Consider the following 14400-nt stretch of genomic DNA (forward strand, 5'->3'; position numbering starts at 1 on the left):
CAAATTCATGTTATAGTTATGTGTAACAGAAAGGAAGGGAAAGAAATTCTCCCAGTGTGAGATGTGCAAGTAACTTTTAAATCACTGCGCTGTTCTGGCTTTAGTAAAATCAATGTTTAGTAGTGTTTTTATGATTACAGTGTTCAGGAGAACAGCAGGCGGTGGTACAAGTTCACAAAACCTTCCTCTTTCTTGAGTAGTGTTCTTCATTGGCATCTTCCACCCAAGGGTACACAGATCCAGCACAACTACATTTTCAGAATGAATTTTGTCCAGGAATTATCACATGTACACAAGAGAAAGCAGGACTACAAGCAATATGTCTGGAATGATCGTACATTTAAGACTAGATATTGGTCTTACCTAGGCACCTGGAATAGTATAGTAGGGCTGAACCTAAAGCCTTTTGAAGTCATTGGGAAAAAATCAGTCTTTACATGCTATCCACGGAACATACTTTTAGCTAGTGATGAAATAGGGTATTTCTGTAATCCACTAAAAAAAAAAGAAAAAAAAAAGAAAAAAGAAAGCAGACTGGGTGATGAAATATGAAAGTACATATATTTAATAAATATTTTTCTTCATCTCTAGGTGGTTGATCTGCTAGTATCCATGTGTCGGTCTGCATTAGAGTCACCTAGGAAAGTTGTCATTTTTGAGCCATATCCTTCTGTAGTTGATCCTAATGATCCTCAGATGCTGGCCTTTAACCCCAGGGTAAGTAGTTGTCTTTCATTATGTCATTGCTTAGTTTTAATAATGCATTAGGTTTCAAAGCAAAGCCTTATTCATGAGTGTCCTCTACTAGACAAGATACAGCTCCAGCATATAGCACAAGCATGTGGCTGTCTTCAGAACTCTATTTTTTTTTAATTGTCTCTGAGAAGGTATTTGGGAATAAACTTTTAAGTTGCATTGAAAGTTAGATTGAAGCCAAGAACTTCTTTTAAGACACAAATTATAGATGAAAAAACACCATCTTTGGTGTCTTCTCTCAGTGTACGTTTTGGATTTTCCATTCTTAAAGTGGTTATTGCTATTATTTCATTTTCTCTTTGCAAACTATTATGTCCTTAAACTTACTTTTATCAAATGTTGGACATAAAAGTCGAGTCATGTACAAGTATTAAATTTTGAAGAATTGTTTGCTCTTCGGACTGCAAATGCTGCTTCTCAGGGAAACTCTAGGGAAGCCATGAACCTATTATAACTCACTTGAGCTGTCCTCAAGGGTATAAATGAGAACTTTGGATGGCCTGCGTGGGGAAGCATCCCACTTTTCCTGAACAAAGGCCAGATAGCAGTGGTTCTTCCTCAGAGGAAGGGGTGAATGTATTCTGTAGTGCATGGGAAGGAAGAATTGCCAGAGGGGCTTGGAAAGGGGCTGATGAGGAGACTGGCAGCTGGGCAGGGCAAGGGTTTAAAGTGGTATAAGGAATACGAAAAGGTGTCTTGTGAGAAGAGGTGTAGAGACAGCCCTAGGCTGGCATGGCCCACTCTATCTCTTCTAGCAAGAATGCCAGTATGGATGAGGTGAAAGCCCATGGGCAGGAGTTGGCAAAACCCAGAGACAGGGAACTGGAGCTCTTGAAGGTGGTGTTGCATGTGGAGCTGGTGAAGCACAAACTGCTCAGAAAAGGTGGACCTTAGGAATCTCTGGTAGCGGTTCCTAGGCAGAAGGTAAGCAAGGGTCAGAATGAAGCAGAGGGACAGCTGAGGGACCTCTGATGTTTTCTAGAGCAGCTAGCAAAGTAAACATATCTGCTTATTTAGCATCTTACTTAACAGCTCTTTGTTCATTGCATACTTAATAGCATATTATCCAAATAACTGGAAGAGCCTGTGTTCAGTTACAACTATTTGTTTAAAAAGTGACCTAATCTTTTGAGTTACGTTGTGGTGTATTTGAGATTCTAGTGAAATTCAAATAACAGCCATCATGATAATATTTTTCCTGAAATTTTTGTGAACTACGAAGGAGGAAGTCTGTGTATAGACAAGGTGGAAGAAAGCTATTAAAAAAAAAAAAAAGAAAAAGAAAAAGAAAGGAATGGCTTGGTGAACATTCATCCTAACTTTGATGAGGACTTCACATCAAAAAAATGAGTTTTTTAGAGCCAAAGACCAATAGTCTGTTAATTTATTTGCTTATTTTATATTACATCAGAAGAAGAATTATGACCGAGTCATGAAAGCATTGGATAGTATCACTTCTATTAGAGAGATGACACAGGTGAGTTTAAAAATCTTTACATAACATAATAGCTTTTTCTAGAACTAGGAAGATGTTTATATGAGGCCTGTGATGGGTGGGGAAGGCAATAGTGTCAGCCCTTTTCTATAGAGCTGTAATAATAATAAAATGTGTGCTAAAAATAACAAACCTACAGTATCCACAGTAGCAATGAAATTAAGGTGATGAAGTAGAATTTAGGTCTTTTAAAGTTTAAATAAGAGATAATAACAGCAGAATGGGGCATTGTAACAAGATAATCACCAACTGCTGCATTTCTGGAAATATCAAAGTCAAACCGGGTCTTTTATTTCCAAAGCAAAAGAAATTGATTCTGTGATGGTGTTCTGAATGATAGCTTTATTTCTGTTATAACAAAACACTTGTTCAGCTAAGTGTGTTGGGGACTTGGAAGGTTGGGTCTCATGGGATTACTACCATATGATTTCTCAATATTCACAGTGGAACAGAATCTGATAGCTGTACTTATGTTTATTGCAACACTTCATTTCCCAAGCAGCCCAGCTGATTACAACTGATTATTGAAATCTCTCCCATATACCTTGCTTTTCCAACTGTTATATACATATAACCTCACAAGAGCTTAAAAACTGTATTTTGTATGTATTTGTCAAGTACTTTGGGATTCTGGAATGAAGAATGAGGTATAGAGAGCAGTAAAACACATTGAAAATAAAACTTCAGGTATTTTTTTACTTAATATAATATCTCTTAAAGAGAAAAATAACTGACATTTAACCTTTCTTAACGTTAAAATAACAATTTTTAAAGGAATGATTTACACTGAGATAAAAATTAATCAATGCTTTCAAAGGGAATTTAAGCTGGTAACAGTATTTTACTTTACCAGCTAATACCATGTAACTGTTTAAAAAAAATGGGGTGGATTATCTTGGGGTATTTTGAGAAACCTGATTTTGTGAAGTTCCAGTCCAATTCCTTAACCCAGAAACTGAACGTAAGTACATCATCTGCTGTTATCCCTGAGATCACCAATGTTTTGCTACAATATACTCATTTTGATGCTAATTACATGCTTATTATTTTACTCCAGGGAAAGTAATTGCTATATGAATTCTTCTTGTTGTCAAAACACTTTGATAACTGTACAACACCAAATGTCAGCAAAGCTGTGATTTAAGCTTAATAATGAGTCCCATGTATTCGTCCCATTTAATGGAAGAAATCATGGGCAATGTAACATAAAATTTAACCTTATGATTTCAACTAGCAATAAAGAACATAATTACTATTTTCTAGGCACCTTACTTGGAAATAAAGAAGCAGATGGATAAACAAGACCCGCTTGCACATCCTCTTCTACAATGGTATAAAATTGACTCACATGAGATGATAATTATTAAAGTACCAAGTTGAATGAATAGTGACTTCACCAGTGTAATTCAGTATAAGCTCACCCTAAGAATTAATACTAGAGCTAACATTTGCAACTGCTTTGTTTATGGGCTGTTTCTGGATGTCATCTGGGGCAACTGAGAACACTGCTGGCTTATTTTACAACCTCAGATTGATCTTGCAGTCAAGATTTGTTCTCCTGTCATCTGATAGATTCAAAGGCGTGCAGCTCAGTGCTTTGTTCTGGCTGTGCATAATGTTTTTAAAAAGGAAAGTTCTCGGTTATCATGCCTAATACATATAACTGTTTCTTCTTATAGGGTTATTTCTAGTAACAGATCACACATTGTAAAGCTTCCAGTGAATAGGGTAAGTGTCTGTGGGTTCTTTATTTTCTTATTTCTCATGGCTCTTTTTCGATGGGAGTCTCCTGGCCACATGTAGGTGTCTATGTTCAAACTGGTCACGTGGACCCCATTAACAAACAGTGGAGAGAAGTAGGCAGTTTCAGGTTATGACTCATAGAATCATGTTGTGAATATCTAAATCAAGTCAAACAAATTATAGTCAGAAAAATTCTATTTGAGGTGAGTAGCTCAAATGCAAGTGTCTACCTGCAGTCATGGGAGATTGGGTGAAAAATTCACTATTTTGGTTACCATTTAGAATGTTAAATACAGAATTGTGGTGTTCATCTGCACTGCTTTTTACACAATACACCAGTTGTGTAAACTGAGAAAACACAAGTTGAGAATACTGTGAACTTGTAGTTTACAGAGAACTTGAGTATACTTTAAAAAGAATATAGCTGTGGAATTTTAGAAGGACGGTACTGAGATTAATTTCTTAGTATGTATGCCTCTGATATTCTGTTTAAGGGCATAGTAATCTGCAGCCTTTCAAATCTGAATCTTAATTCAAAGCCAACTCTGAGCAAAATACTGTGATGAAATTGTTCAAATTAATTACCTTACTAGAGCCATATTAGGCTGAACTCTGTTTCAGAAACTTCCATATGTTTCATATGCCGAAGACTGTTCTTACTGCTTGATTTCAGATAAAAGCTATGGTAATGAGACCTATTTCAACTTAGTTTGTGTAGGTATTTAGATGCAGTCATATATTGTGCAAAACAGCATGATATATTAAGAACTACTGTTCTGGAAATGCAGTTCTCTTGTGTCCATCAATTTCTTTTCACATATGAACTGTTATATTTTACAGCAACTAAAGTTTATGCACACTCCCCACCAGTTCCTACTTCTCAGCAGTCCACCAGCCAAAGAATCCAATTTCCGAGCTGCTAAAAACCTTTACGGAAGTACCTTTGCATTTCAGTGAGTACATATCTTTGTATTAATCAAAGGTTACTAAAATGCCATGCTGTTTTTTTGTTCCTACCATTTGAGGTTTACAGCTGTGAATGTATTGTTTTAAAGGATTACTGATTTCATTTTGAATTTTACACTGTGGATTTTAATGCTTTCTCTTTTTAATTTTTCAGTGGTTCACACATTGAAAATTGGCATTCCATCCTGAGGAACGGCTTAGTTGTTGCTTCCAATACGAGGCTGCAGGTAAATAGTAGGCTAAACAGACTTTAGCTAACCTGTGCATGTTTGATTACGTATTAAAATTAGGTGAGTTGTCAAGGGTTATGTTTCTGGTAGTCAGGTAAGTAGCAAAAAGGGGTGACTTCCTGGAAAAGAGACTTTTCTGAAGCAATTAAAATGAAGTTAGGTATCTGCTAAAATAGCTTTAAAAAATCCCATTGGTAGAATCTGTGTTTCAGTTTTACATTGCATAGCAGCACCTCCAGGAGGCTTAGCTCAGTACTGCCTAAAAGCAATCAGATTAAAATTTATGCCTATATTATAGGAACCCAGAGCATACTAGATTTACAGAAGCCAGGTTTAGAGTGTCTTCGCAGCTCCTCAGGTTTTCTTACGAGGGGAATGCGAGCGTACTGGTAAGGAGGGATCTATAGCAAACTTCAGTTTGATTTCTCTGCAAGACCACTCTTGCAGAGCAAAGTAGTCAGTACCAGAGGGACTAGAGGACTGTGATTTGGAGTGTTTTAGCATCACAGTTTTGACACCTGTTCCCCAGTGATGAATCTGTGATCCTGATTAGATACCTTAGAGGAGGATTCAAGGGTGCTTACTAAGGTTTAGGGAACAGGAAGTACTAGAAAAAAAGGAATGGAACTCTCTGCTGTTCCTCTTAACGCTTTGGATGTTTTTCTTAGCATCTTTGTAAGATACTTCACCAAGAAAGCAGGATTTAAGCTCCAAAATACACCCGAGTAAACCCCTTTATGCTTGGTGGTTTCTTTCTTTCTTTCTCTTTCTTTCTTTCTTTCTCTTTCTTTCTTTCTTTCTTTCTTTCATGGAAATAGGAGGAAGCAGTTCGTACAAGTCTGTTTTATACAAGTCATCATTTTTAGATCTCTCACACGACTAAGCCATATTGTGAGCCTGGTTCATTCTGCTTACCCCAGTACCAATCAGTCAGGAAAAACATCTACTCACCAAGGATCCTGTGCAACACTGTAGAACCTGGAGAAGTGAGAGCGTGATTGTATTCCTGTAGGAGCGCTGGCACATTGCAGGCACAAAGCAAATATCATGGGGTCAGAGCAAAGAAATAAGGGCGAACATGACTAGGAAGCTCAGTGATCATAACATTTACCTTCATAGGAGATACTCTGGGTTCTTGCATATACTCCACCAACTACATTGTGTGGTTTCTTGAAAATCTCATACACGTAAGGCAGTCAGTCTCCTGAGGAGAAGTGAAAACTGTATTTCCCTCTTTCCAGACAAGATTACTAATAAAACGTGCTTGTTTTGTTGCTTAGCCTAGGCTCTGTAACATGGAGCCGTTATGTTGGTGAAGAAGACTCTTCCCTTTCCATTCTTCTTTTCAGACATTTTATAGCTCTGTGGCTAAAACACTGTAATGAAGCGATAGAGTATGTATGGCTGAATTGGCTCAGGCAAAAGCTTGGTTGCACCCATTCTTCCAGTACTCTGGTTGAACTAGTGACTGATTTATTGATTTTTTATTTTTTTTGGCATATGAGTACTGTCATCACCATCTCTTCATTTCTTAAAGAAAATAAAAGCAGCTGTTGCTGCATTGTTTGCTCATCCAAGGCCAGCTGGTGTACTTTGGAAAAACCTTCTGCACCTAGCCCCTCAAAGGCTGGCTTAGGCTGTGGTTCCTGCAAAAGTTTTGATGTGAGACACATGCTAAGCTGCTCAGCCTTGTTAAGGCTGAGGTGTATTGGGCCATTTCCAGAAGCACTCTATGTAAGCATCCCTCATGGTAATGTTAGATTTTAAAACAGAAAATGCAGTTTTATGTACAAATCTGATATAAAATTATCTTTGGGCATTTGGATACAGTTCCCAGAATATATAGTTGTATATTCACAGCATTTTGTTTTGTTGTTAGTTTTGGTTGTTTTATTTTTAGAGACTTCTTTGAACACCATTTATTACCAGTCAATAAATCAGTGCAATGGGCTGGATACTGATCTACATCGAGACGTGTGTTTATCATTTTTACTTTGTCCAGATAACCAAATAATTTTTAAACAGACATTCTGCTCTCTCTTTTTCAGCTCCATGGTGCAATGTTTGGAAGCGGAATCTACCTTAGTCCATTATCAAGCATATCATTTGGTTACTCAGGTGATATTTATAAATCACTCTAAAATTGGAGAAATATAGGGGGGTGTCTTAGTCTACTGCTCTTCTTACCAGCTTCACTGTTTACAATACTGTAGTATTTATCTTTGTAGACCAAGCTTAGATTTTCTCTCTTTTTAATAAATTATTTTTTCCCTTATTAAATACCTATCCTCATTTTCAAAGGTGCTGAGTACCTTGAAAGCTTGAAGTAAATAGTAGCTAGAGTTGGATGCTGTTTGTAATGAAGCAGGTCTTGACTATGCCATGGAAGTCCAACTTTGTGATATCTTTTTTATTGGTATCTGCCTAAGTTCATCTAAAACTATCCACATAGTTATAGGCTTTTAGGACCTGATCTGACAAAACAAATATTCATCAACAGACATGTTCTACGGCATATGTTTAAGAATATTCCCAAGTATTGCCATGTCAGGGTCACATAAAAGATACAGGATGTGCTCATGTTAGCATGGCAAGGGCAGGAAATATAATTTGTCCCACTAGTAAATCACAAGTGAGTCATGTAGAGTTTTCTATACAAGAATAAAATCATAAATAGAAGCGTAACAGAAACATGATGTACCAATGTGTACATTGAGAAACATTTGTACAGATTTTAAAGTGCTGTGATTTTCTCCTTTAGTTATATTTACCATTTCCTCACATATAAATGTGTGTTCGTGTGCATGTAGATAAATTTAATTTTGAGAGTGTTAGTTATACCTTCTGTTGATTTTAGGTAATGTCACAATTAGTTTTTAGAGCTTAGCATTTCGTACTACTATTTACTGAGTTTTAATATCAGCAGACTTTAAATGCACTTCTAGCTTTTCAGAGATTACACAAGTATGGAAGCATTTTAGGACTCACTGAAAGCTCAGGTTAAAGCACCATCATCTAACAAAATTACTTTCTTTTTGGACAGCATTGTTTTGTCAATTTCAGTGTGTTTTTTCTCCCCTTTCTGCCTTTCTCAGTCCCTTCCATCCAGTATCCTCCAGAAAGGAAGTCTATACCTATGAACTATATAATACTTTATGCTAATAAAAAACACAACAGAGTCTATACTCCTCATTACTTCATAGACTTACATTTTGCCATAATTCAGTCTCTGTTTTGAAGCTGTCAAGAAATGTGGGAGAGTGGAAAAGAAAGGATGTCTGTAATAGCATACAGTACAGGAATTTTACATAAACACAATGTGATGAATGTATGCAACATCTAAGGCACAAACGTAGATGTTTAAATTTCTTGGATGGAAATTTCATCCAAACTGGCTGACTAATAGTATATTCAGCTGTAGATAAATTATTTAAACCTAGATAGACTTTAAAACTACCTCTAAACTTTAAAACTACCTTTAAAACTACCTCTAAATAACTTCTATTGAAAATTTTATTTGGATTTACTAAAAGTATAAATAATGCTAAAGATGAATATATAAAGTTCTTTCTCATGATATTACTGTCCCTCCCACAGTAAATCAGACTGTTATTTCAGCCTGAGTAGGGTCAGTTAAACTCAAGACATTCTAAGATGCAACTCTGTTAAACAATGACCTAAGACATCCTGAGCTGAATTCAGTGTCATTTAATCTCACTTTCCTACCTGCTTGGTGCTAATTTGGCTTTCCCAAGCTCTTTGCAACACATGCAGGTATACAGGTAATTTGCAGGATTAAATCAAATTGTCTCTGACAAAGAGAGCTGTCTACCAACAAAAACTACCTTTCTGGCTGCCGTGAAAAGGACTGTGTGTGATTCCCACCATGTTACCTCTTGCATCCTCCATACTTAATTTCGGTTATTGTTGCATTTATATACCAGGGTATCTTACGTTATTTTAATATCTTAGGGATGAACAAGAAGCAACAGAAGGTGTCAGCTAAAGATGAACCAGCTTCAAGCAGTAAGGGCAGTAACATATCACAGGTACAGTAGTATATCAACCATCTCTGGAAGTTTTATGGTTTTATGTTTGGGAACTTGATATCAGAAAAGAAGGCAATATTCCCTTTGTGAAGGTTAACAATTTTTTTATATTGAATGAAATCGACAAGTCCAGAGACTGTAACCATCAAATACAGCCCAATTGTTTTTAGTAAGAATTTATGGAGTGTAGTACAGGTCCCTGTACCCTTCTTTTCCAAGCGGAAGTATTTGGGAAGAGAACAACAACAAAATACAGATGGCATTATGACCCTTAGCAAGTCCTTGCTTTTTGAACTCCAGAATTTTTACTGAAAAACAATGCAAAAAGAATTGAAAATGGTTATTGCTGGAAAATTAGCGTAGTATTTCACTTATACCAAGTCATGTGTTGGTTTGTTGTGTTTTTTTTTGTTTGTTTTTCACAGTTTCTGCACATTAGACCACTATAATTCTGCTTTATTTAAAGCAAACTCATAACAATTATGTATAGGACTAAATGCTGAGAAATTACATCTTACATCTGTCTCTATTGTTAACACACAAGAACTATAGGATAATCTTGCTTTGAAGAAAGGTTGGTATGTAAGTACAGAAGCCATCAGAAATGAGTAGGCCAGCAGTATCAAGGTAGTAGCCAAAGAATCAGTGATCAAATTCACTGAGTTTCTTTTGTTTTTGTGTAATTTGTTTATCAGTAGCACTCTGATATTTCTAGTACTGTTCTTGATTCTATAATAATTAGTAAGCTTTCTTTCAGGGTAAAGGAGTTCAAATCTTTCCTATGATAATCAAAAAAAAAAAAGTTTTAGAATGACAACCTCTATCTTTGCTATCTTTGCTTTATTAATAAACCACTGACAATAGCAGCTTTACTACTTTTTCACTGTTTGCCTTACAGCACTAATTAAGTTTTCTTTTTTTTTCTTTTTTTTTTTTTTATCTCAGTCACAGAAGAAAGGACAACAGTCACAATTTTTGCAAAGCCGTAACTTAAAATGCATAGCCTTATGTGAAGGTAAGCTGAAAGTCATTGAAAAACCGTTTTATTCATAGGCACAGTGACACTGTATATAAATCAGTGTGAACTTTAGTTCCAGAATTGGTTGGTCTTAGGTCAGAAACAATTGGTAGGTATATAACAACTTGTTTAATAATCTCTGTATTTCAGTTCGGAACACTTCCTTGTTCAAAGAAAACCTGTAACACATCCCAATTTTTTCTGAAATAATCATATGCACAAAGTGACTGATCATCCAGTCTGTCTTTCAAATATGATCATATTCCTAAGTCATCAATATGGTCCAAAGAAAGTCTTTATTTGAAATGGTGACTTCTTGCAAGCATTTAATAAATATGTTGAAAACAAAATTCTGAGAAGCAGGTGGTTTCCTATTGAATTTCAATTAATTTTGCACTTCTCAGGCAAACGTGTTGTTCATCTGGTAGCCAGCTTGTTGTTCTGGACTGCTTCAGAATTTTTATGAAGTTAAAATCCATTGCATATGATTACAATTATTCCTGAAAGACTTGGCTATTCTTTTAGTAATTAATGAAAACAGCAGCTTCTGAGAAAAAAAAAATAAAAATATGAAATTTGAGTAAGAACAATTGGTAATGAGTCTCATTGGCCAAACGAAAAGAAATCATGTTAAACTCAGCTTGACCTCCATTTTCAGCATTTGTTTATTTTAAAAAGTAAAAATTAAGACATGGTAGAAAAGATGTTATTTCAAAATGAAAACTATTTTTATGCTACTTTTAAAAATAATTATTTTTCAGATGTTCAATTAAAGTATTTAATATGATTAAGGCTGTCGGTCAACATGAAACTTAAACATGATCTGGATAGGAAAATATACAACTTTATGACTGTAGCTTTCTGAAAAAGCTATGAAATGAATCTAGGCTTTACTAGAATTTCCTTTTAAAAATGCTTGAAGTTTCTAAATATAAATTACATCTTCCCCAAGTATTAATATGGGATAGAAGAGATGAATATGTAGGACTTTGTTGTCTCTGTCATTCTTCCTTTGCATTTCTCAATGGATTGTGAATGTTGTAAGGGTTAAAATATATGGTAAAACATATTTTACTTTATTAGAAAATTATTTACTATATTTATTATTTCACTTTTCTTTGCAAAGTGTTTGGGAGAAGGTGTCTATCAAATATAGATTTGAAATAAATTACAACAAATAAATGTTTGTTTAAAAAATAAAATTAATTGAAGAAATAACGTAAAAATCTGGTATGCAGTTATTCATGGCAGTGTTTAGATGCATTTAGAGAAACTTTTTCAAGTATAGATTCATAGCAAAGCTACTACCTAGAAATAAGAATGTTTCTTTCCTGGGTTCTCATTATGCTGTTAAACAGCCTATCATTAAATACATTGCTGTTTTCTAAATGTTGAGCAGGTTTTGGCAAGCTTCACAATCCCCTTGATTATACTTGGTGTGCTTAAGTTTTTAAAAATATTTGGTAGTATTGCAAATCCCAAATCTTTGGCATCTCAGTTTCAGGCGCTGTCTTTTACATCTTACTGTTGTCTCAGCCACCATGAAACACAAACATGTCTGTGCCAAAGCCATTAGTTGACTCAGATCCTCCTTAACAGCCCTATGTCCATTTAAAATCAGTTTTTAATAAGCATACTTTTTCATTTTTCTTGCTCTGGAGACTAGTAAACAGGTTTTGGGCCTTCAAAGAACTCTGTTTATGAGACGTACCAAATGATCATAAAAGCCAACCTTAGTTTAAAATCATTTCTTAACGAGCTGGCTCCCATACATCAAGCATTTGTGTTTTCTGGAAAGTAGAATGTATTTTGGAAACAAGAATCCAGTTCATCTGCCTGTTTGTACTAACAGCCAGCTTGGATACTACACTTGGCCACAGACATGCGCTGGAAAACTCAACATTCCCACAAAGCTATTTAAAGTGTGTAAAAATGCAAAGATTTTAAAGCAGTATTTTCCTGACATGTTTTGATCACTATGAAATTTATTCTTTCCCTGATAGTGATAACCTCATCTGATCTGCACAAACATGGGGAGATATGGGTAGTTCCCAATACAGATCATGTGTGTACAAGATTTTTCTTTGTGTGAGTACAAACCTTCTTTTAACATACATCTGTCTTTTCTAGGCCTTTGTCCCCATGATCCTGACAACAGTTGGAAATGAAATAGATAAAAGTTATTTCTTTCTAATTCTTTAGAGAATTGCTTCAGTTTTTACTTATGTCTATAATTGATTTTGATAGAAAATACATTAGTGACAAAGATTTAGTAGTCACTTTTATAAAGAAAAAAATGCAAGGAATGGAGCATTACTGATTTTTCCCACTCTATAGCATTACCTCATGTTGCAGTAAGTCTCTCTATCTATTGCAAAATCTCTCTTCTATTCAGGTGTATGATTGAAAGCTAAAGAATTCATTAATGAGAAAAAGCTTCCTATCTGTGATTTGAGCGTTTTCTCTATCAGCTATGACTTGTCAGCTATACGTTGACATAGATTTTAGCCCCGCAAAAAAAGTCATGCAAACGAGTGGAGAAGCACAGACTTCAGATTCACCAGCTCTGAGGGTTTGCAGTGATTAGGATTTCTTTATCTATGCAAGTCCTTAGTGCAGATGGGTTCTTACAAGTATGAAACCCTGGAAGATTTCATGGTGTCACCTCTAAGTGGAGGTCCTCTTGTGACAAGAGTTTGGGTGCCACAGGCATTGCAGTGCCTTGTGCATGCTTTGGTACCAGCCTTGTGCAGGGTGGTTCAGGAGCAGCCACAGAAACAGCCCTTTCCTTTATACATCCACCAAGAGGGGAGCTGCTAATGCATTTCCATGGACCCAGTACTGGCAGCACTGCAGAATTCCCAGTGGGCTGTTCAGCCTCAGGTTTTCAGTGCCAATGAAAGTCCTACCACCATTCACTCTCTGGAGTTTAGGATCTGCATGTAACAATGAAGTAGAACATTTGAATAGTAAGCATGTTAAAGCATAGAATAAATGCTTTTGATTATTGAATAAAACAGAGTTTTGAATGTTTTTAGGTAGACTAATAAAACACTAACTTGATTTTATTTTCTTTACTTTTTTTTTTTAGTTACGAAGATGGTCAAGTGGGTGATACAAGTATAAACACACAGGAACCAAGCATTCATAAAGAGATTCTTCGAGTCATTGGCAATCAAACTGCTACTGGTTAAAAGGACCACTGTTATTTAATTGATGATTTGGAAGCCTTCCTCAGTCTCAAAGCTGGATTTTGAACTGAAGAAGATGCAAAAAACTAATTTATTATTATTATTCTAAGCAAATTAACCCTTTGAATACTTACTGTTTTCTTACTTAGTATTTCTTATCTCATCAAAATACCTGAGATGCTATGAATTAGCAACTGTAGGGTGCAAAGTACATACTACAACTAATAGTAATTAAACAGGCATTTGGGTTGCTCACAATAAACAGACTTTAAAAAAGGAGTTTTGTGCGGATATTTTTATATTAAACTCTTCAATTGGAGGTTTTAGTACTGTATACTGGTATTTTAAATTTAGAATGAGAGAATTATAAGCAAGAGAGAAGATTTTATAGCTGAGAACCTGCATTATACAGGATACTTTGCAATAAGTAAAATATTCTCATATTTAAACACAATAAAAGGTTGCCTGGAACATGTCAAATTAAAGAGATTGGTTACCTGCAGCTATCTTTGATTCATTTTATTTTACAAAGGTATAGCCAGGATTTAGAGTCAAAAGGTTAAAACAACAATATATTTTTGATGTAATGAATGAAACAAAGTAAAGCAATGACTCTGACAATGTATGTTTAGTTTTTTTATCCTCTCTGGAAACGCTGTCTTATCCATTAAGCAGCTCAATTATATTTTTTAATTAAACAAGATTAGCAAACACCTGGAAATCCAGAAGCTGTTAACTTTCTTTCTTTCTACAAGTTTGGTTTCTATACACAGGATTTTACGGTTTCTTCAGATCAACAAAGTTCTTTAATGTTTTCATCCTAACATTAGCAAGATTGTTCTGTGGCTAAATTTATCCAAATAAGTAAAAGTACCTGCTAAATTAGAGCTTTAATATGATTGGGTTGATTGTTGGTACATCAGAAACTATAAAAAAACGCAAAATTTTACTG

General features: G+C 35.3%; 1 protein-coding gene across 3 annotated transcripts in view; it reads left to right on the forward strand.

Moving 5' to 3' along the window:
- The window catches only part of PARP8 (poly(ADP-ribose) polymerase family member 8), a 110443-nt gene extending 96272 nt beyond the window's left edge, over positions 1-14171 (forward strand). Inside the window, exons 17-27 of one of the 3 annotated variants that reach the window (XM_050716197.1) lie at positions 592-717; positions 2168-2233; positions 3515-3582; positions 3931-3979; positions 4835-4947; positions 5115-5187; positions 7239-7308; positions 9163-9239; positions 10185-10254; positions 12261-12345; positions 13349-14067. In XM_050716197.1, coding sequence (XP_050572154.1) covers positions 592-717; positions 2168-2233; positions 3515-3582; positions 3931-3979; positions 4835-4947; positions 5115-5187; positions 7239-7308; positions 9163-9239; positions 10185-10254; positions 12261-12345; positions 13349-13451 — 900 coding nt within the window. In that variant the 3' untranslated portion in view covers positions 13452-14067. Of the gene's footprint in view, positions 1-591; positions 718-2167; positions 2234-3514; positions 3583-3930; positions 3980-4834; positions 4948-5114; positions 5188-7238; positions 7309-9162; positions 9240-10184; positions 10255-12260; positions 12346-13348 lie in introns of all 3 variants that reach the window. The other 2 variants (XM_035566126.2, XM_035566127.2) reach the window with 2 other exon arrangements.
- The last annotated feature ends 229 nt before the right edge of the window (positions 14172-14400 follow it).

The sequence above is a fragment of the Cygnus atratus genome, chromosome Z (assembly GCF_013377495.2).
Source record: "Cygnus atratus isolate AKBS03 ecotype Queensland, Australia chromosome Z, CAtr_DNAZoo_HiC_assembly, whole genome shotgun sequence".
NCBI classification, from domain to species: Eukaryota; Metazoa; Chordata; class Aves; order Anseriformes; family Anatidae; genus Cygnus; species Cygnus atratus.